The sequence below is a fragment of the Equus caballus genome, chromosome 17 (genome assembly GCF_041296265.1).
Source record: "Equus caballus isolate H_3958 breed thoroughbred chromosome 17, TB-T2T, whole genome shotgun sequence".
NCBI lineage: Eukaryota > Metazoa > Chordata > Mammalia > Perissodactyla > Equidae > Equus > Equus caballus.
Window position 1 is genome coordinate 24,351,933 of NC_091700.1, and position 23,098 is coordinate 24,375,030.

The 23,098-nt window shown below is 37.9% G+C and overlaps 1 protein-coding gene across 7 annotated transcripts in view; it reads right to left on the minus strand.

Moving 5' to 3' along the window:
• Window positions 1-23,098, minus strand: part of USP12 (ubiquitin specific peptidase 12) — an 85,837-nt gene that overhangs the window by 22,339 nt on the left and 40,400 nt on the right. For 3 of the 7 annotated variants that reach the window (XM_023621435.2, XM_070240182.1, XM_070240184.1), the window contains 3 exons: window positions 21,745-21,825; window positions 11,066-11,279; window positions 3,277-3,506 (listed from right to left, as the gene is read on the minus strand). In XM_023621435.2, the coding sequence (XP_023477203.1) occupies window positions 3,277-3,506; window positions 11,066-11,279; window positions 21,745-21,825 (525 nt within the window). Of the gene's footprint in view, window positions 1-3,276; window positions 3,507-11,065; window positions 11,280-21,744; window positions 21,826-22,927; window positions 23,031-23,098 lie in introns of those variants that run through there. The other 4 variants (XM_070240186.1, XM_023621437.2, XM_070240185.1 and 1 more) reach the window with 3 other exon arrangements.

Genomic DNA, 23,098 nt, shown 5'->3' on the forward strand with positions numbered 1-23,098 from the left:
CCATGTTAAGGAACAGGAAGACTCAATATTGTCAAGATGTCAGTTCTTCACAACTTGTCTTACAGAGTCAACACAATCCCAATCAAAATCACACTACATTATCTTGTGGATAATAAATCAGTCTCTATGATTCTAAAATTCATGTGAAGAGGCAAAAGACCCAGAAAAGACAACACCATATTAAAAACAAAGCTGAAGGACTGGCACTACCCAACTCCAAGACTTACTATAAAGCTACAGTAATCAAAACAGTGTGGTACTGGAGAAAGGACAGACAGACAGATCAATGGAACAGAACAGACAGCCTAGAAATAGACCCACATAAATACAGTTAGGTGATCTTTGACAAAGGAGCAAAGGCTATTCAATGAAGAAAGAGTACTCTTTTCAACAAATGGTGTTGGAACAACTGGACATTCACATGCAAAAAAAATGAATCTAGACACAGACCTTACACCTTTCATAAAAATTAACTCAAAATGGAGTACAGTCCTAAATATAAAATGCAAAACTATAAAACTCCTAGAAGATTAACATAAGAAAGAATCTAGATGATCTTGGGTTTGGTGATGACTTTTTAGATACAATACCAAAAGCATTTCCATGAAGGAACTTTATTGAAATTAAGATCTTAACATTAAAACTTCTGATCTGCCAAAGACACTATTAAGAGAATCAAAAGACAAGACACAGACTGAGAGAAAATATTTGCAAAAACATATCTGATAAGAGACTGGTATCCAAAATACACAAAGAACTCTTAAAACTCAATAATAGGAAAATAACCTGATTTTAAAAATGGGCTAAAGACCAGTAAAGACATCTTACTCAAGAATATATACAGATGGCAAATAAGCATAGGAAAAGATGCTCAACATCGTATGTCATCAGGGAATTGTAAATTAAACAATCAGATACCACTACACACATACTAGAATAGCTAAAATCCAACACTGACAACACCAATGCTGACAAGGATGCGGAGCAACAGGAGCTCTCATTCATTGCTGGTGGGGATGCAAACGGTACAGCCACTGTGGAGGACAGTTTGGCAGCTTCTTACAAAACCAAGCATACTCATACCACATGATCCAGCAACTGTTTTGCTTAGTACTAACCAGAGGAGTTGAAAATTTATGGCCACACAAAAATCTCTACATGAATGTTTAGAGCAGCTTTATTCATAATGATCAAAACCTGGAAGCAACCTAGATGGCCTTCAATAAGCGAAGGGATAACCATGGTACATCCATGCAAGGGAATATAGTTCAGCAATCGAAAGAGATAAGCTACTGACCTATGAAAAGACATGGAGGAAACTTAAATATATGTTGCTAAGTGAAAGGAGACAATTTGAAAAGGTTGTAGACTCTATGATTCCAACTACATAATATTCTGTAAAAGGCAAAACTATGGAGGCAGTAAAATGATCAGTGGTTGCCACAGGTATGGGGAGCAGGGAGGGATAAATACACGGAGCACAGAGGGTTTTTAGGGAAGTGAAACTATGCCGTTTGATACTGTAACGATAGACATATGCCACTTCATATCTGTCAAAACAAATAGAACCACGGAATAGACAACACCTAGAGTGAACCCTAATGTAAAGTATGGATTTTGGTTAATGACAATATATCGATATTGGCCCATCAATTGCAACAAATGTACCTCACTAACGCAAGATGTTAATAATAAGGGAAAGTGGAGAGAAGAAGGTATTTGGGAACTCTCTGTAATTTCCACTCAGTTTTTCTAAATTGACAATTTTTTTTATTAATTAAAAAAAAGACAGTTCATTATTAGTCTCTGCCTGTGTAAGTTTATCAAATTTAGTAAACCAAGACACTGTGATTCTTGCAAACATCCATGAAACATTTCTCTTACTTTTCTTGCTTGTGGATTCTCTTTCCCAAAGGACCATGCTACTCTCCTATGCTATTAAAAACTAGTAGTACAACCATCATAGTAAGACTGGATTAGGCAAAAATCATCAGTGGATGCTAAATCTTAGAGAGAGATTTTGATGAGGAACAAGATTTTTGTGTTTCCCCACAGACTGCCTACTAGTTACAAGGGCATAAAAACCAGTCATTATCCAGTGGAGAAAATGAACGACACCTAGAATGAGATCAAAATTAATTTCACCAATGAGGGGCAGATGGATATTGTGAGCCTAGATGTGAAACCCTGAGAAGGACACAGCAATAACTACAAACTATTCCAGCCAAGAATGCATAACCTGCATCTAATTAGAAGGAAACATCAGACAAACTCAATATGAGGAATGTTAGATTTAAAAAAAGGAGGGGAGGGAGGAGGGTATATTCTTTAAAAATGGATATGTCATAGAAAACAAAGACAGTGGAATTGTTTCAGACTGAAGGAGGCTAAAGAAAACATGCTAACTACATACAATGCAAACTACTACCAAACTCTAAACTGAATTCTGTACTGCAGGGGAGGAAATGCTATAAAGGACATTATTGGTTCAACTGGCAAAATTGGATAATGGATGCCGCATTAAGTAAGAGTTTGATCTTTCATTCCTCAAGTGAGAAATTAGGTAACAAGGTAAGAATATAAGAGGAGTGCTGGCTTATCTGATCCTATGTGTAATCAGTTTTCAAGCTTTTTCCCTACTGTTCATCTTTATGAAGGATCCAGCAAATGGGTATTTTCCCCTCTCTGAGTGTACACAGTATGCTTTGGGGGTTTTTCGTTTGTTTGTTTGCTGACGAAGATTCACCCTGAGCTAAAATCTGTGCCAATCTTCCTTCATTTTGTACGTGGGACGCCACCACAGCACGGCCACTGACGAGGGGTGCAGGTCCTTGCCTGGAAACGGAACTCAGGCTGTCAAAGCAGAGTGCACCAAACTTAACCACTAGGCCACGGGGCCACTCCCCAATATGCTTTAGTTTTTATTCCAACAATAAACAATAAATGTAACTGTAGGAAAAGGAAAAACAATCACTATAACTCCCTGACCTATAAGCCTCTGAAGAGCTTAACTAAGACATGTAATTTCCAGAACATGGCTCTAAGCCTCCTGTATTTGAGCAATGAGGATTTTCCTCTCACCTCAGGTATTCACTCTTCATAAGCAGCATTACGAAAAAGTGTAGATTCCTTTCAACTGGCAAGTACATCTTTAACATTCATTTATACTATACCTAAGAATTACAACTTTCAAGTTCATGTCTCATCCTCATCCTCAAAGAACTTTCAAGATAATGAATTCAATTTGTTCTACACAAAATTTTAGGATATACTTACAGTTTCACAAGTAAGACATCTGGTTTCATTAGTTAATGTTCCCTGAAAAATCTCATGAACCCAAGTTGGGTCTGGTGTGCTGTTGTTATTCTCACTGTCAATATTACCATTAGGTAAACGGCCATTTTGTTTTTCCTGCTTTCTCTCTTCTTGTAAAATATCAGCAATCGTATTTAGTAGGTAATTTAAGAATTCATGGGCATCTTGCTGCATGTAGTTGTCAAAAAGCTCTAAAAATAAAAATATATTAGAGAATTATTTCAGAATTAAATAACTTCATTAAAAAACTAAATTTAAAAAAGAATATCTAGTATTCTATCAGAACTAAATACAAATGTTTGGTATTGTTAGTAATGTACAAGAAATAGATATCTTTCTTATATAAAATTGTGACTGAATTTACGGAAAAGAAAGTTAAGATGAATGAGAATCTTTTTTTTAAGAAAAAAACAAAACCCATCCTTATGCATTTACCTAATATACTGAGGAGATAAGAAACAACTGCTTTTATTAGCTCATCTAATCTATTACTCCACAAATATTACAACATGGCCACTTTTAAAGTGGAAGCTGGACAACCTGTTGCCACTGCCAAACCAAATGCCTAAGAACCACACAGAAAGTTTGCTAAAATCATAAATTACTGGGCCATCCATCCTAGAGATTCTGATTTAGTAAGTCAGAGATGAAGCCTGAAACCTGGGACTTTCCAAAGCTCCTCCAGGTGACTCCGACGTGCTTAGGTTTAGGAAATAATGGTATCATGAATTATCTATTTAATCCACACAATTTCTAAGGCCCCTTCCAAACAAGAGATTTTATAACTCCATGAAATGTTCCCTGTAGTTACACAAATGAGTAAATCTAATGGAAATACAGACAGTCGCTAACATCAAGCACTTTATCCTGTGCTTGGCATTACACAACCTTAAGATCGAAGAGTAAGGGCTTTAGAGGCAGTATCTCATTTGATCTTCTTAACAACCCTGTGATCCTGTTGTTAACGTTATTTATAAATGAGGAAATGGGATCAGAGAGGGTGAAGTCACGCTGCTAGGAAATGGCAGGGCCAGGACTCAAACCAGACAGTCCGACTCCACCAAGCTGTAGACCGAGCTGCAAGCAGCAACGCCCACGCGACCGAGCCACGACGCCTGGGGTCCAACAGAACGCACCAAGATCCTCCACGCCCATTTGATAAATCCCCGAAAGATTATTGTTTACATTTTTTTAATGAAAGAACAAAACTTTAGAAAAAAATTTAGGGAAAGTCTTTCTAAGATAAAAGGAATAAAAATTACATTAGAGGAGCTACAGATATGACTGCATAAAATTAAGTTCTATGCATTAGAACTCATTTAAAAAGTTAGAAAGTGAAATCTGAAAATTATTAACATCTTCAACATATAGAGAGCTTACACCAAAGAAAATACGAAGTGGGCAAAGGACTTGAAATCAACAATTTATAGAAAGAAAATTCAAAGGGTTAAGAAACATGAGGAAAATGTTCAACCCTGGGGTAATCAAAAAGATCTTGATTTTCCTTTCTGTAAAATGGAATACCATCCTCCTTTGCGAGATTATTGTAAAAATAAAGTGGGGACAAATGAAAATACTCATTGAGGAGGTATATTAAAAGAAAATAATGATTTTAATCTTGGTGTCAAAAAGATCTCTAAAAAGCATCACATTTAAGGCGCAGCTACTAGAGCAAGATGGTCTGGATTCCTATTACAGCTCTACCTCTAATTATATGGATGTCATAGGCAATTTACTCAGCTTTCTGTTGGAGCTCAAATCAAACACAATAATATTAACAATACAGCTGGAGCCACACTTCATTTCTCTGCTGTAACGTTTGCCTTGAGGGATTTGATTAGTCTTAAACGTCTTATGTTATCTTTAAGAACAATAAAAGCCCTGAGTCTTAGGAGTTACCGCATTAGCCTACGTGGACTCAACGCCTGATTCTAATTTGGTATACTGTGTGTCCACTGGTTTCCACTCCACCTCTCTGAGAACAAGCCAAGTCACGTTCAGAACCCTCAGATGGTTCCACCACTGGACTGGTTTAGGCCAAAGCCAAGACAACTGAAGTCCATTACCTTTAACCTTGCCTCTCAACACAATAATCTTCCATCCCTGAAAATACTACTCCACCCTCACCCCCAGTCTTCTATCCTCTAGTACTCTCATTCGCTTATTCTATCTTATTTCCTTCCTCATCCTTGGGATTCTCTACTTCCCCAACGCTTTCTGCTGTTCCTTCTAGGAACCGCTTTCTGTTCTAAACTCCCCATCTCTTCAACCTTCGGCATTTTCTAGCTCCCTGCAGCCACTTCTAAACCATTACACTTTCACCTGCATATAAAAACTTGCCCTCAATCAAAAAAGCTCTTAAGATCTGGCCATACTACCCTTAATCCTCCTCTTTCTACAATCATTCTGTCAACCTCCCCTTGCCCTCTAATGGCCTGATTCATGGTTTCTTTGTCCACCCTGACTCCTGCACTAACCTTGACGCTTTCAGTGTCTAGGGAGCTTCCTTAAGTGCACGTGAACCCCTTAAAAATCAAGAGCTCTCATCTCTCACTCACTCACCCGTCTCCAGGTCACAAATCTAGAACCACCCACCTCAGGAGGTCCGCCAAGATAAGGACTGGAAGGAAATTATGCTAGAGTTGATTAAGGGGCTTTAAAAAAGTGGAAATAAACTTGAAAAGTCATGGAGGAATGTAAAAAGAAGGATAATGGGAGAGGACCAGTAAAAAGGTTTTATAAACACTGCTAAGGGCCTAGTTAAGGTGAGAGATGAATAATTCACTCTAATGGATCTACATGCTGGCTCAATGCCACAATTTAAAGTTGTCCCATTTTTCCCTGTTAAAAAAGCTATTCTAGCATATACGTATGGTTTTCAAAATAATTACCTTTTTTGTAAAGCAAAAATGTGCAAACGTTTTTGTTTTCTAAAAACTTGAAATATCTTTTTTTAGATATTCTTTTAACACAGAGCAATGACTTCATATTCACAGAAATACTTCAACTGACTTGAATGCTCTAGAAATGAAATGCAAAGTAAACCAGAAAATACTCTTTAAGTATTTTATTGAAATATTTAAAATAATTTATAGTCCATTTTCTAAAAATATAGTATATGAAGTATGCCAGAATCTTGCAGTGCCTAACAGCAGCCGTTACAGTTTTTAAAACATCAACCAGGACCACATAAACATTGAAACAACATCAACTAAATGGCCTCAGGACAATCCCTGTAAACCGTATTACATTTCACTTTTAAAATCTTGGTTTTCTTACGGTTTGCTTTCTTCTCTGCTAAGTAGCATAAGGGGAAGGTGGACTTCACACTTGCTTTGGCACATTAAACAAACTCACTCATTCAACAAATATTTAGTAGGCACCTACTCGATGCCAGGAACTGGATTATAAACTGGGAATATAACGGTGAGAAAAACAAATGGGCTCCTCCATCATGGAACTGACAGTCTAGTGGGAGAGACGGACAGTTTCATAATAAATAAATGTATATGAAACGGATAAACTGTTAAAGTCCTGATATAGCTGCAACATTAATCCAAAAAAATTAAAACTAAATCACTGCTTAAAAATAAGTTACGTTTTCTTCATAATTGAGAGATAGCTATAGCTTTCATTACACAAAATATCTTTCATGCTCTTTTGGAGAAAAAGGATTGAAATGAATATGGGAAATTATTTACTCAAATCTATTTAATATGCGTTATTTGTGAACAATTAAATTTCTTCACTTGAGGAAGACCAATACTTAAATATACACATTTACATATTTATATCTGCATCTCTCCACAGCACCTGAAACACTGCCACGTACATACAGGTCCCTTGAGAACAAGACCCTTTCTATCTCATTCACGACTGTATCCCCAGCACTTAGAACAGTGCCCACCACATATTAGATGTGCTTGACATTTTCTGAATAAATGAATGAACAATAGGGGCTGAAACAGCTAAAATGACATGAGAAGAATAAATGTGGCCCCAAACAACAATATGAACTATGGACACAGCTAAGTTCAGTGAGTCGGAGCACAGAGCTGCAGACGTCAGCTAATCTGACTTCAAGCCCACCTTACACGATGCCAAGCTCTCCAGCTGAGTCAAGTCCAACTAACACAGAATAAGATCATCAATCTGTGTGTTAACTCTTCTAAAATAACAGAGAGCCTATAGAAAGCTAGTAATTCTAAACAGATAACTTCAGTTCTTACCTAGATTGCCCCAACAGCCTCCTGGCTGGTCCCCCTGCATCCATTCCTGCTGCCCACCCCCACCGCTTCCCACGGCCATGCCACACATCAGCAGAGGGATCTTTCCTCACGCAGATCAGACCGTGTCACTCATCCACTCAGAACCCTGTAATGGTTTCCTATGGCTTTCAAAACAAAACCCAAGCTCTAGGCCCTGCCTTTCTCTCCAACTTTATCTTCATCCTACTCCACTCCAGCCAAGTTAATTTTCGTGCTGTCCTTCAAGCACCCAGGGCAACTGCAATTTCTGTTCTATCTGCTTCGAACAACTTTGCCTTGCATCCTCAAATGGTTTGTTTCTCAATTCCAATCTCTGCTCTAAAAACACTCATCAATTCCCTCAATTTTCTATCCCCTTTCCTTGCTTTATTTTTCTCCATGTCAATGACACATTATATCATATAATTGCTTGTCTTCTCCACTAGAATCTCAGCTCCCTGAAGGCAGAGGCTCTATCTTATTTCTACATCCCTAGTTTCTACACAGTGGCTAGCACACAAGAGGATCTAAATATATAATAATCAGTTCACACATTCAGCTAGTTTCCCATCATCAAAGACAACATATTTATGGAACAAGTGTTAGCACACTGGGCTACAGTCCTCTCATGCTATGATTAGGTAAGATAAATTAAAATTCTAAAAACAAAAATTCATTACTGAAATTAAAACATTCTTTCCAAGGGATATCAAAATGATTAGGATATAAAGCAATGGTGGTTAAAACAATATGGTAGTAGTATCTGTCTCTTAAGAATATAGAATATGAAGTTTTTAACATAATGTGGAAGGAAATTCATTTACGAACAGTCCAAAAGTGAAAGTTAGTGGAACACTGAACTGGGCAACATACTTTCCAGAGATTTAAAACAAACCAGCAAACAAAATCTCAGAAGGAGAGTTAGGCAATGGATACCTATTAAATTCTCTTTGCTTTGCATGCTCTTCTCTATATAATTATTAGGAAAAAAATCAAAACCCAAAAATATATTTCAAAACATACTTACAAAAGCCAGCAACATCAAATAATAAACATGCTTTTCTATTAAACATTGTTTCTGAAGTACAGAAAAGTGAAACAAAACTTATGAAGAAGGGTTTAGAATATGCATCCTGGAATCAGTCTCATTCAACAAAGTATTTAAGAAGTCTATCATGCATCAATTTACTCTGCCTAAACACATTGAAAAAATTCAAAAAATACTGAACATATAAAACCATAGGTATTCAACCACACAGAAGTTTCAAAACACAGTAACTTAAACTCTGTGTTTAGCTTGAGAATCAATCTAAATTTAAAAAATCATTGTATACCTAAAGATCACATTATGGACTGCCTGCAGGTATCCCCTACCAAATTCCTATGTTGAAACTCTACCCCCTGATGCAATGCTATTAGGAGATGCCGCCTTTGGAGGTCATTTAGGTCTTGAGGGCTGACATTAGTGCCCTTATAAGAAAAGACATGAGGGGCCAGCTCTGTGGCCAAGTGGTTGGGTTCGCGCGCTCCGCTGCAGCGGCCCAGGGTTCGGATCCTGGGCGCAGACATGGCACTGCTCGTCAGGCCACGTTGAGGTGGCGTCCCACATCCCACAGCTAGAAGGACCTGCAACTAAAAATATACAACTGTGTACGGGGGCGGGGTATGGGAAGATAAAGCAGGGAAAAAAAAAAAGAAGATTGGCGACAGTTGTTAGCTCAGGTGCCAATCTTTAAAAAAAAAAAAAACAAAAAAGAAAAGAAAAGACATGAGAGCTTCTTCCTCTTTCTCTCTTCGCCAGGTGAGAATACAGCAAGAAGGCAGCCGTCTGCAAACCAGGAAGAGGGGCCCTCATTGGACACTGAATCTGCCAGCATCTTAACCTTGGATTTCCCAGCCTCCCCAACTGTGAGAAATAAATGTTGACTGTTTAAGCCACCTAGTCTACGGTATTTTTGTTACAGCAGCCAAAACTAAGACAAACTATGACAGGAGCACATGGAATATATTAAACAATAAGGTCAAGAAAAATGTACTATTAAATGAAAAGGAAAATAATGTGTGTTTGCGTGAGTTTCGTGTTTCTGATGTTGAACGTTTCTAAAATACTAACGACATCACTGAGAAAGGATGGCATGTTCAATATCATGTACATGAATTTTCTACCAGGACAAAATTTTTCAAGTTTCACACCAATACAGACAAAAAGACTAAGAAGACTTGAACCTCTCAGTTCACATTCTAATAGAGTTGTATTTGGCTTTCTCAAAAACAGAAGATACTATACAGATCTATAATTTAAGAAGGTATATATGTTTAGCTTTCATCAAGGAAACACAAAAAAGACATATTTTTTTGAGCAATTAATCAACTGCCTTATATTTGTATATGGAGAAAATGAACAAAATCTTTAACGTGTATCAGATTCAAGAATAACAGCCTAAAGTCATCTTATTTCAGCATCTTCTTATGTTTTAGGGAACTAGATATGACACAGGCTTATCTCGATCCCTGTGATCATGAACACCGTGCACAGACTCAAGAGGACAGGGAGGATCACCCACTGGCGTATCTGACAGTCAAGTTTAAAGACTTCTCAAATCATATTTCTGTGGGCATCTTTCCATTTGACAGACAACAGATCAAACTGAAAACACCACTCAACTTTATTTCTCCAATGATTGAAATGCCTACATCAAACAAAACCCAGAATTCTACATGTTATTTAAATCTTATTTGAGTTTTTTGAGGTAGCATACCATATTAGACTGAACACTGGGCTTAGACGTCAAGGAGAAGTGTGGGATCCTGACAAGTTATCTTAACTTCTCTGAGCATCAATTATCTCATGTAAAGTGAGGTAATAATGTCTAACTTATGGGCTTGCTGTGAAAATTAAATAAAAAACATTTTAAGAAAGAAAACGGAAGTGGGGCTTTATCAGTAACTATTAAAAGGAGGGTGGGAGGGACTGGAGTTAAAACTATCTACCCAAAGCCAGAAAGTTGGATTTATTGTTCTGGCTCTTTCCTTTCCCTGGGGTGTGACCTCTGGCAAGTCTTTTAGCCTCTATTTTTTTCACTGCTAAAATGAAGGAAATAACATGCTCTCTACATCAGGTTACTGTAAGGATCAAATGAGCCAATATACATGAAAGCATTACAAAAACAACAAATAAACAATAATGTGGGGGAAAAAAACTTCAATCTTGATAGAAATGCCAAGCAGACAAAAAAGAGAAATACACGATAATTTCTCATTTCCTGGCATATGGAATTTGATCTTTGTATAACACACTTCAAACACTGATCACACCTTATATTCATCACTGTGTGACTATCTCCTCACTAAACTAGGACTTCTCTAAAGACAGGAACATCATCTTTAGTTCTTCAATGGCTAATACATCATCAGGCATAAAGTCAATGCTTGCTGAATTGTAGGATGCTATATTTAACCTTCTTGTTATGTAAGCAATACATCAAGAAGTAGAAGAAAATTACCATTTTCCTTCCGTAATCTTGTTATGAACTTCTTAGGAGGTATTACTCCAACCTTTTTCTTCTGCGTGGCTATGCTATGGAAGAGATCTGCTAAGCACGTAAGAAGGTTCTCCTTCTTCCTAGGTTGACTCTTGTATGCTAGAACTTTTTCCCGAAATGGACGACAAAAATAAAGTGCTTGAAGAACTGAATTACAGTAGCAGGTATTCCCAAACTAGAATAGGAAAAAAAAAACAATTTTGTTAAATTTGGGGCAACACATTTTCAAAAGAAAGAATTTCCATGTGTACAGTTGAGAGAACAGAAGGAGAAGATAGGGAATTTATGATCCTCATAAATTAAAAGGTATCTCAGAGTAGAAATTATTCTGACTGCAAAGTAGCCATTTTAACATTAAATGGATGCTCTAGGCATCACTTTCAGGTTAAATTTGAAGGGAAATATATGCGATAAATTCGGCCTTTATGAAAACTGATTTAAAGAAACTATATAGTTTAAATATCAAGATTAGGTTTAGGATTCTGGATAATTTTTTTCTTTTCTTTTTCAATTCCCATTGTTAATATAGTATTGGTTGTATACAAAGTATTTTACATATTAAACATTTAAAAATATAACTCTCAAAAATTCTTAAAAAAGATACAAAAGTGAGGTTTTCTATCAAGTTCTTAAATAACATGCAGAAAATAAACAAAAACAAAAAACAAGGAAAAGCAAGATCCTCTGAAAGGTGAGATTAAAAATCATCAATGTGACAGGCTAACAACCAATGAAATGCTGCAATGCCAGGCTGTATCAGTCTCACTATGTTAGAAAGACATGGACTTCGGCTCCAGGGTTAAACCCTAAACTACGGATCTCTCTCTTGCTGGCCAGGTGATCTGGAGTATGTAACTACAGCTCACTGAAGTTCAATTTCCTCCTCTTTAATAATGGTGAAAAATAATCCTGCCTTACAGAGAACATGACACATAGTTTGATAACTATTTATTGCCTTCCTTTTCCCTCCCCAGTAATAGACACTGGCTCCCAGAGTCAGCTGATAAAACACCCGGAAGTCGACCCATGAGGATTTGGGGAGTGCCTTGAAACCGTAAAAAAGGAATGAGGACAGTTCTCATGGTACTGCTATGGGGTGAGGTCACATATATATTAACTTAAACAGGCTGGGCAGAGAAGAGTGTTTAAGAGTAGGCTATACTAAATGTTTGTGCATAAACATGCACGTTTGCTTACATTTAGAAACTAGGAAGGATAAGTTAAACGTGATTAAAAATAGTTATTTACAGAGAAAGAGGGGAAAGAGTGGAGAGGAACAAAAGTGAGATTCCTCTGCATGTACATTATAAAAAGATTACTTTGTACCAATTTTTTAAACTAAGTCATAAAAGAAAGAGAAAAAAAAATTCCTAAAATTGAAAACAGATAGAAATAAATAAAACCTAAATATATATCAAGCTGGTGGTAAAACTACACAGATAAAAGAATTATGTCAAGTGACTTTAAAACACAGAACTTTTACTATACGTGCCTACCGCAATACAGTCTAAGAATAAAAATAACAAAGAAATCCTAAACAGCACTCAGCAGTCACATTTTTAGAATTAATCTGTGGATACTGTTATTTTGAAACTACTATAGATACGTTCCAGGACAAAGCAAGTAAAGAATTATGTTAACACCCTTAAGAAGCAAAATTTTTAAAGTAAAGGAGAAAAGTTACAAGAATAAAAATTAGAAGAGTAAAAGCCCTATAAACTTAAACTGGAATTAGAAATATCAGTATAAACTCATGCCTTTTTGTAAATCTTAAGATGAGTGTATGCGTGCATGCGTGTGTTTTTTCAAGTTCTGTCCACTGAAAAGGCCAGCTGCAATTAAGTTTCCCCTGTACTCAGACCGTGGTCTCTAAAAACCTCTTTGCCACAAAATGGAACTACGATGCCTTGCAGATATGGCTATTCAACGTCTGAGACAGGAAATGTACAATGTACAAGATTAGCCTGGAATACCTTTTTGTGTGGATCCAAGAGCTAACTTTCATCAAAAAGAATGACTGCAATGGATAAAAGGCACATCAACTACATAAAAACCTATGAATAAATAATGATGTTAAAAAAAGAAACTTTCATTAGTCTCCAATGGAAGTTATAAACTAATAATAAAAGGAAAGTATCAAAGTTTTATCTTGTCCTTCTTATAAGAACCATATTTCAGGGGGCACTAAATAGTTGATAAAGGAAGTTCTTGTTTATAGAATAATTCTGCCTAATAACTTCAGAAGAAATGGTCGTAAATAATGGACTAGGCAATAATTACCAATGGATACTAAAAGCATTAGGTTAAAAGTTGATGGGGAACTTTAAAATGGAGGGCTCAGGCCTAAACCCCCAATGGTTCCAGTATCATTAAAAACGAACAACAAAACTTTCATGTTTTGCAGTGTGATGCACCAAGAAATATACAGCAACTCCTATTAAGTATCATTGTCCTAAAAAATAAAACAAAACCACTACACTTTAATCAAGTGTCTAGATCTAACTACCACTTTATAAGATACTCAAGGAATAGAGGAACAAGTTAAACACTACTACAAGAAAGGAATAGGACAGGAGACCCAGTGAAGATACATGACTTCCACGTTCATATAGCTCGTCAGAGCCATGAACTGATTTCATGAAGACAGCTGCTTGAAAGGCTTTCCAGAGACATGCTAACAGAAGTATACAATAATGATGCACTGATATTACTGATCCTAATTCATAAAGGCTACCCAGTGCTAAGTACATCAGCAGTAGAATCTACAACATTACTAAAGTTAACTTACCAATTACTCAGCATTAATTAGTCTGAAAAATACCAGTATTTGTACCACAGTCTAATGACTCTAATGACCAACAAACCATGGCTCTGTCAAGTGAAGATACAATCTCCATAATCTGGACATTTTTATTAAAGAATAAGCAACAGGGACTCTGCCAATTTCCACAGAGTAGGTAGGTAAAAACAAAAGACAGCATCTCACAGTATATCAGAAAAAGTTATCATAATGAGTTTGACTCACTTATAAAAAAGAAGGAAATGGGATAAGCTAAGGAACTAGAGGGAGTCCACACTTTGTACAGAATGCTCGCAGCCAGCCTCCTGCTCATCTCCCCAATTTAAAGCAATAGGTAACACTGTAATCAATTCTTTGAGGTCTTCTATTATGGTCTTTCACTTACCTTCATCAATCCCAATAAAGAAAAATTAAAGATTGAAACTACTACTACGCCTCCAGAATAAGCTAACTTTCAATCTTATTCATAACTCTGAAACTTTTAATTTCCTTGACTTTTAACAGTAACTTTCATTCTAGTTCCTAAAATCTAAAAATATATCCTTCAAGTGTATAGTTTTCCTGCAAAAGACTGTCTGGGATGTTTTCCTCCAAAATCTTATTTCTGAAAGCTCAATTTCCAAAAAGACATTGCTCTATGGTTGAAACCTACCCTGTATTTTTTCAGCTGCTTCTGAAGATCAAAGGTATGACCCTGTTTAAAATCAGGGGAAACAAATTTTAAAAGGAGCCACCCTCCTCGAGGTCTGATCCCTGATTTTTCAATCGCCTGTTGAACACAATGACCTATCCTTGCTTTCTCTGATGCCTTTTTCTCTAAGTCTTAAAAAAATGCCCCTCCACAAATATGAATCATTGCCCCATCAATAAGATGATTCTGAGTACACATCTCTAATGCATGTATATTTATTTATAAATTATATACATATATTACATACATTAAAAATATAACAGGGGGCCGGCTGCGTAGCTAAGTGGTTAGGTTCGCACACTCCACTTCAGCGGCCCAGGATTTCGCTGGTTCAGATCCTGGGAGCGGACATGGCACCACTCATCAGGCCATGCTGAGGCAGCGTCCCACATGCCACAACTAGAAGCACCCACAACTAAAAATAAACAACTATGTACCAGGGGGCTTTGGGGAGAAAAGGAAAAATAAAATCTTTAAAAAAAAAAGACACAAATAAGTGATTATATTTTGTTATATTTTTAATAAGACAAGATGAAGCAAACATTTTAAATTTGTCTTATTAATTTTTTCATTTTCACTAAAAATTATTAATATTTAACTGAGGGCAATGAGACTGAGTGTGCTTTTGTGTAAACTGTGGGATACAGACTGTAAGACAGTGATTTGATAGTCTGGGTTTACGTCCAGTTATATGGTTTTAACAGCTATCAAAGTTGAAAAAGGTATCTTCACAAAGATACATACATTAGTCCAAGTGAAAAAGAGTCTCCTTTATGGCCTTTATTTTCTAAATTATGGTATTAAATTTGCAATCCTATTTACTAAATGTTCGAATACATGTGAGTGATCACCGGCCTTGAGAGCAGCACAGCATGGGCACTGAGCGCAGAGGATCTGAAACCAAACAGTCTAGGCTGAGACCTGGTTCTGCTATGTGACCTTGGGAAATTACTAAACCACTCTGTGCATCAGTCTCCTCATCTGTAAATGGGGTTGATAACAGCACCTACATCTTAAAACCTTGTAAAGAATTAAATGAATAATCTGTGGGAAGTCCTTAGAACAATTCCTAACAGAATTACACAGTTAATTTTGAAACAACCTTTTTCAAGCCATTTGTCCATTTTGAGGAATTAGATTAATTGAAATTAAATCATGTAATCTCTAAATCCACATTTAAATTATAACAGATAAAACAGCATAAATGAGTAAGAGAGAGTGATGCTGTTGACTGCTCGGCACTGTGGCACTTGAAGTAACACAGGGCCATTTCAAACATGGATAGTGCGGGTGCCGGTATCATCCATTTATCAAGAACAGTAAAGCTGAATCTATCTTCCATTTTTAGATAAAAATAAACATCAGAAATTCTACGGTTTTCTTCTCATACCCCAGTGGACCGACTCAAGTATCTCATTTGGAGATTACTGGCTTTAACCACCATTATGTCAACAGTGTTACCTTTAAAAACTGTTTTAAAATGTTTGACTGCTCCCCTGTCCCCACGCTGGAGGCTGGTGACAGTGCCTGTCCTGTGAACATCCCCTTCGCAGGGAAGACCCCCTTCCTCCGACCACAGTGTCTCGTTTAGGTGGCCTGTTTCATAACACTCTGCCCCACTTTGCCCTACCCACCACCCTCACTGCGGCCAAGTGGACCCAATCCCAAAGCGGCCTTCCTCATTCTAGCGGACATCCACTCCTCACCCCACGCCCTTACTCCATGGCCCTGTGCTTCCTTCTAGGAACTGACTTCTACGCAAATTCCGTAGGGCTGTCAATCACAAGCCCTTTCTCAGGCCCTGTAACAGGGCTGGGCTCTTGATCCACTCTAGACAGAGTACCTGGGCTACAGTTCTTTTGTCAGGTTTGACATGGACGTTCTCTGGGATCTCTGATAACGTAAGCCTCAAGGAGTCTGTGGCCACAGGGGAAGAGAAACTAAATGAGAATGAAATCAATGCGAAAGAAAACAGAACCAAGAGACATTTGCCTAATCAACAGTATAACCCACAAATGGAAAGAAAGTTTCATTTTTATTTCTCTCTCTCCTCCATAATGGTCCTTGTTCCCTGGATCTAGAATTCCAACTAATAAGTACTAGCAATTCAGGTTAAAAAGCCTTTCATAAGATGGTCTAGGAACACAATTGTAATTTCATAACAAAGGTCCACAGTAGCCTCCCAAATAGACTGATTGAGCCCAATCAACTTATGTGTTGGACCCTATTGTATTATAAAATTAATATAGAACCATACAATTAAACATTGAAGAATGGCTATTAAAAATGCATAGACTGCACAAAAAGTAGGAAAGAGACACTAGTTTAAATCACTGTCTATAATGAACTTTACTAAAATAAGTACTCATTAGCTACAAGACCTCAGAGGAAAAGGCAATCTGGTTTATCAGATGAAAACAACTTGTTTTCAAAGAATTTAGCTGACTGTAAAAACGGCCGACATGTGAGTGGGATATTTTACAGCAAGAGAAAGCTTCCAAGGGCTCCTGTGCCTCCTCAACGTGGTTCCTGAACCCCCACAGCACAGAACATTTCTCCTCGGCTCCCATAACATCAGGAAGGTTAACGTATCCGCAGCAGTCCAACCAATAGGAAAGCCCCACTCTGTGTGTTACGTAAATTATAGTGACCAACATCAGAATCATCATTAAGAGTAAACTGCCATAAAAGCTATCTTTTTTGAAAATACTCTTCCAAGACAAAAATATCTACAAGTGAAAATAATGGAAAATAGGTTGTCATTAACAATGTTGAAAAGTAACCACTCTGTTGAATTTTCTGCTAGGTTAATCAAACTGTGGTACTCTTTTCTCCATTAAAACAAAAAAAGTCTAATTTTCTAACTGCCCAAATACATGTATTATTTCCCAAAAGCAAGTGCTATTGAGTGACCTACCACTGAGTGGTTGCAAAAAGGGATCCAATCAGGCAGATCTAATAGGAACTCTTTTCGGTATAAGCTTTTTATAAAAGCAATTAAAATGAACCTGGAAATGCACACTTAGCTAAGAACGGACTGATGAAAAGAAAATATACATGTGTCCCATTTTAACAAAATCCAATTGTTAGGAAAGGGTAACCACCAAGTTTCTTAAAGCAGCTACATTTCACTGTTATTTACAACACCAACTACTTGGCAGACAGATATAGGGGCAGGAAAAAAGTTAAAATATTGATCTCTGAATTAACAAGCCCCTACCTCCAAAACTCCAATCTTAATTTTTAAGAGACTCCTATAAATAAGTCTACAAATAAAAAAATGGGGGAAGGAAACAAAGAGAGAAAGAAAAGAGTAATGATAATTTGCAGGTTGAAAAATAAGACTTACAGAAAAAGGTTAAACGTACAGAACACAGTTGCAAAGTAGCATGAAAGTATAAATCCCAGAAAAAGTTAATCACTATACCAGTTCTGCTGCATCGACTCTGACCACTAATTTATCTCTGAGTATAATTCAAAGTGTTCATCAACCTTTCACAGTTGGAGCCCTGGCCACCTTAGAGATGTCAATTCTTCACCATAATAACTAGGCACAGAGATCAGAAACTATATTTCTGCTCCTCAAATGAACCTCTCGAGGGGATAAGACAGAGCTTCCTCTGATGGCCTCTTAGTCGCTTTACTCCCTCCTGCTTCTCTTGGTTTTACTGACGCTCAGTTACTCAGCTTCAGGAAGAAACACAAATACCACCTTCTGAATTTAGACTGATCCACAGGGAGTAATGAAAAATGCTATTTTCTTAGAAACCTTTTTTTTTACACAATTGACGCTGGCATTTTGATACTGATATCATATTAAACTTAAAACAACATAACAGCAGAAAAAATACTATAGAACTTCAGAACTCATGATTTATCTAAGAGGTTGTTTCACTCGTTCTGAGGCTATCTGCAGAAAAGTTACAGCTAGACACAATGAGGAGATGGAAATATTTATACTGGAGAAAGTTAAAGGTAAGACAGCCTTCAATATACAAATATATTGTGACAAAGTATAAATAAGTGCTATTCTAAAGACATGGGTTCTTCTGGGACACTATCAATGGCACAACTTCACTACAATTCAAGACACATGTGAGCACTGGAGTCTGAAGCAGGTACGAGTGGGAGCCACCAGGACGCAGTAACGAGACTGAAGAAACAGGTTTGCCACCCCCAGATCCAAACGAGGCTCTGACCACCGGACAACTCTGTATGAGAGCACAAACATTTCAGATCACATAAGGAGAGGCCAGACTTCTTGTTGAACAGGGAAATACTCATTTAACTCTCCTCCTCATGAAACCTCAATAAAATGACCATGGAAGAACAGATCAGGCAAAAACTCAAAAGGCCAAAGGAGACAAACCACAGACCAGAGATGTCAGGGAACAGACAGAAGGCAGACAGAGAAACTGCAGAAGCCCAAGAGCCCATAAGGGACAAACAAGAAACAAAGTGACTCATCCTGAAGGAGCAGGATGGGGGATGGGGGGTGGCGGGGGAAGGTGACATCTAAAAACACAAGTCTGGTCACAAGTGTTTCAAAGGACCATTTAGACCCCCAGGCACTTAGCCTGCTTTCAACTGCAGGTCAGTGTCCAGAGAGGCTGAACAGGGAACTCTGGGTATAAGAACAGCGAGGACAGCAGTGAGGCCTGGACAGGAACCAGAGGACCAGACACACCCGGAACGAAGCACCTCCCAGGCAGACTGAGGAGTCCTCCCAGAAGCAGACAGCCCGCCCAGAGCAAGGCTCCAGATGCTGACACTGGGGGCAGAAGGGAGTGGGCAGGGAGCGCTCTGTTTAAAGCCTGTTTGCCAGCGGGTCACCCTAGAGTGGAGCCAAAGGTAGACAAGCTCCACCCATAATACACAAAGCTCCAACCAGCGGTCTAGAATTTCATTTTTATGTATGATTGAAATTTGAGGAAAGCTTCCAATAGGAAAGACAGAGTTGAAAATGGGGGGTGGGGGTGGTGAAGTCAGAAACAATCCAGTAATCCTAGGAAAACCTCAGCAACAAACTATAAATAATATCCTGAGAAAAATAAAAGAAAATATTGCCTCCATGAAATAAGATCAAAAAATAAAAGTAACATTCTAAGAAACAAAAAAATGCAATGAGTTGGATGAAAAATAGTCTAAAATGTAGAAGAAATAGTCTAAAATGTAAAATAGAAAGGCAGATGATCAAAAATGGGAGGAAAAATAAGAAAAATAAAGAATCAGTCTAAGTCTTTCAATATGCAACAGTGTATCAAAAAAGACAGAACAGAGAAATTACACTGATAGGAAGAAAATTATCCAAATAATAGTATCAGAAACGTTCTAGAACTGAGGAAAATGAACCATCAGTCTGAATGGGTCCATAAACACCCAACGCAATAACAGGGGAGAGTAAGACACATCATGAAATTTCAGAACATCGTGCATGAGAGCATCTTAAAAGCCTCCCAAAATTTCTTTGAAAGGGGCAAAAAAGCCTCATACAGAAAAGATCAAGAACCAGAAGGGGGCCTGCCCGGTGGCACAGCAGTTAAAGTTCACGTGCTCCACTTTGGCGGCCCAGGGTTCCCAGGGTTAGTGCGTTCAGATCCAGGGTGCAGACCTATGCACTGCTTATCAAGCCATGCTGTGGCACGTGTCCCACATATAAAATAGAGGAAGATGGGCACAGATATTAGCTCAGGGCCAATCTTCCTCAAAAAAAAAAAAAGAAGAAGAAGAAGAAGAAGAAGAAAATGGGAAGGAAAAAAAGAATCAGAATGGCATCAACCCTCAACATCAAAAGAACCAGAAAGCAACAGAGTAATCTCTTAAAAATTGTGAAGGAAAGTTATAACTTAGGATCTATATCTAGCTGTAACAATAACCAAAACACTTTTAAATACACACGATCTCAAAGTTTATCTCCCATGCACACTTCCTAAAGAAGCTAGTGTAGACCGTGTTCCACAAAGCAAGAACACCAGAAAGAAGACAGGATCTGCAAGTGGAAAGAAGTGAAGGGAATATCCAGGGTGACAGAAAAAAGAAAGGCTGGACAAAAGCTGCACAGCAGGAGGACAGAAGGCTCCAGAGGGACGTCATGGGGAAAAGGAGGGGTTACTTGACGGGTACGACTCAGTGGAAACTGATACTGAGGAGGTCTTTTTATTTTTTCAGTTTTGTTGAAAAATCTGGGAAGAATAAATGAAAAATAAGAACATGGAAAAACAAAGCCATGATTGATCCCGTAGGGGAGGAGGAGGAAAAGTGAAGTTGGGCAGAGGCGGTGCGAGAAGAGAACTAAACTTCTAATCCACCTTAACAGGAAGTCAACAGGGTTTTGTTTTTTTTAAATAGCAGTACAAGCACTTTATTTAGAATGGAAGGGTAAAGTCCAGAAAAAATAGCCATCAGTTCAATGAGTAGCTTCCTGTGGGGAAGGACAGAAGAGGGTGGAGACGGCTGATTCTTTGTTACAAGCTTCACACTGACAGAGACCGACAGGTTCCCAGAGCAAGGGGAAACAGGTCACTCGAAGCGCTTCCCTCAAGTCACACAAGAAAGCACACATCCTAATTCCATACTCGTACTTATCGACACACCACTTTGTTCACTATAACTTACTTTGTTATCTGTACTACCGCCAACACAGACATTTTAAAACATTCACCATGGACCCACCTAACAGTACAACAGCATAAACTACTACAACAATTACATAACACAGATTTGCGGTGGTTTTGGTTCAGAGAAGAAAACTCTTCCAAAGTTTTAATAATGTATAATTACTAGAATTACCTCCACAAGGACTGAGATGTATGTTTTCCCTATATTTTGCACTTTTATATCTATACTACTGGGACAATGCCAGGAGTAAATTGACAGACACGCTACAGACACATGCAGGCATTTACAAACTATATTTATATCTGTACATTTGAACCACTTATATTTAGACATTTAAATAATTCTCAAAGAATCAAGAGATCTGTTCTCAGTTGTTCAGCCAACTTTGTTTCCCTTCCGTGACAGATAAATTTAAAATTCCACATCAAGTTTCTTGGCATTAAGTCTACTGAGACAAATGAACAATTTTCCTTTAATAAATTATGAAATGCATTCATCAATTCTGAAGGCTAAGTATCAATGGATACTTACATTGACTAATCCAAAATAGTGCTCATTGACTGGAAACTGTTCTGGACCAATCTCTTTCTCTAATGCCGAGGCATTGGCGCCCTATAAAATGAAATGCAGAAATCTTAGCATTTATAGTATTTTTATAACATTGTCACAATTATATAGGCATTACAGAGACATTCTTTAAAAAAACTACCTATAACTTACAGATCTATAACTTCCCTATAACTACCTAACAATACTGAAAGAAAATAAAGGATGAGAGTGAAGAACGAAGGCTTTTAACAAGATGACTAAAAACTAGTTTGCAGGAACCTTCTCACGGAACCAAAGCCTGGATCAAGGAATTATATTTATAACTTGTTCCTTTTTTCTAAGTAATGAATGAAAGTGGCTGTTGCATCATGCACTGTAACAAGAGTGTAATCTGACAGCAGCCATCTCAGAGAGCTGAAATTTTGTGAAATTCGCCTATATCCAGGGACCTAACAATTCTTCCGAGGTATACACCTGAAAAATTCTCACGGAGAGCTAAGGGCGACAGGAATGTTCATTGATGCGTCACTGATGATGCAGAGCTGACAGCAATTTAGGTGGTCTATAAAACATGACAACATCCTACGTAACAGAGTCAGAATAAATGAGCTAGATTTACGTACAAAAACATGACTATTTCTCAAAAACATTATGTTAAATTAAAAAAGAAAAAATGAGACTAAAATGAAACACCACCATATATATATACACACACACACACACACACTCACACACACACACACAATAGCACACGGCCAATGGGCTGGACAAATGCACATCAGACACACTTGAGTGGGCCCTGGAGGACGGCTGGGACTTGGAATCGGGGTGAAGGATGAGAAGGAAAAATAAAATGAAACCCAAAAAAAGAAGGGCCCTGCACAGACAATATCATATTCCTGAGACCTGTGTCATGAGCTCAGGAATATGATCAACTCCATTCTATGCATCTGAGGTCCCTGAAGAAAAAGCTTAGTGGGTGGGAAGACACGAAGTCCCTAGGCACCAGTACACAGTACCAAATGGACTCAAAACGTGGCTTGAAAGGGGAATGAAAGCAATTCTGAAAACACAGTAACTCTGGATATGTTTACATGAAAATCCCCAAGAAAAGGTACTGATATAACAAGAGAATATAACTGATATGCAGTCAGTCACAAAATACCTGAACACCACTCTGCAGGGCTGCACACGAGACAACACACACAGACGCCTCCTCGAGACACTGCACACGGTGAACAGCCCTGAGCGCTCAGGAGCCCACTGCGGCAGTGTCCTGGCTGAGCTCCGATCCTGAACCTGGGAAGCCCAGCCCTTCGTCAAACACATCCTCAAC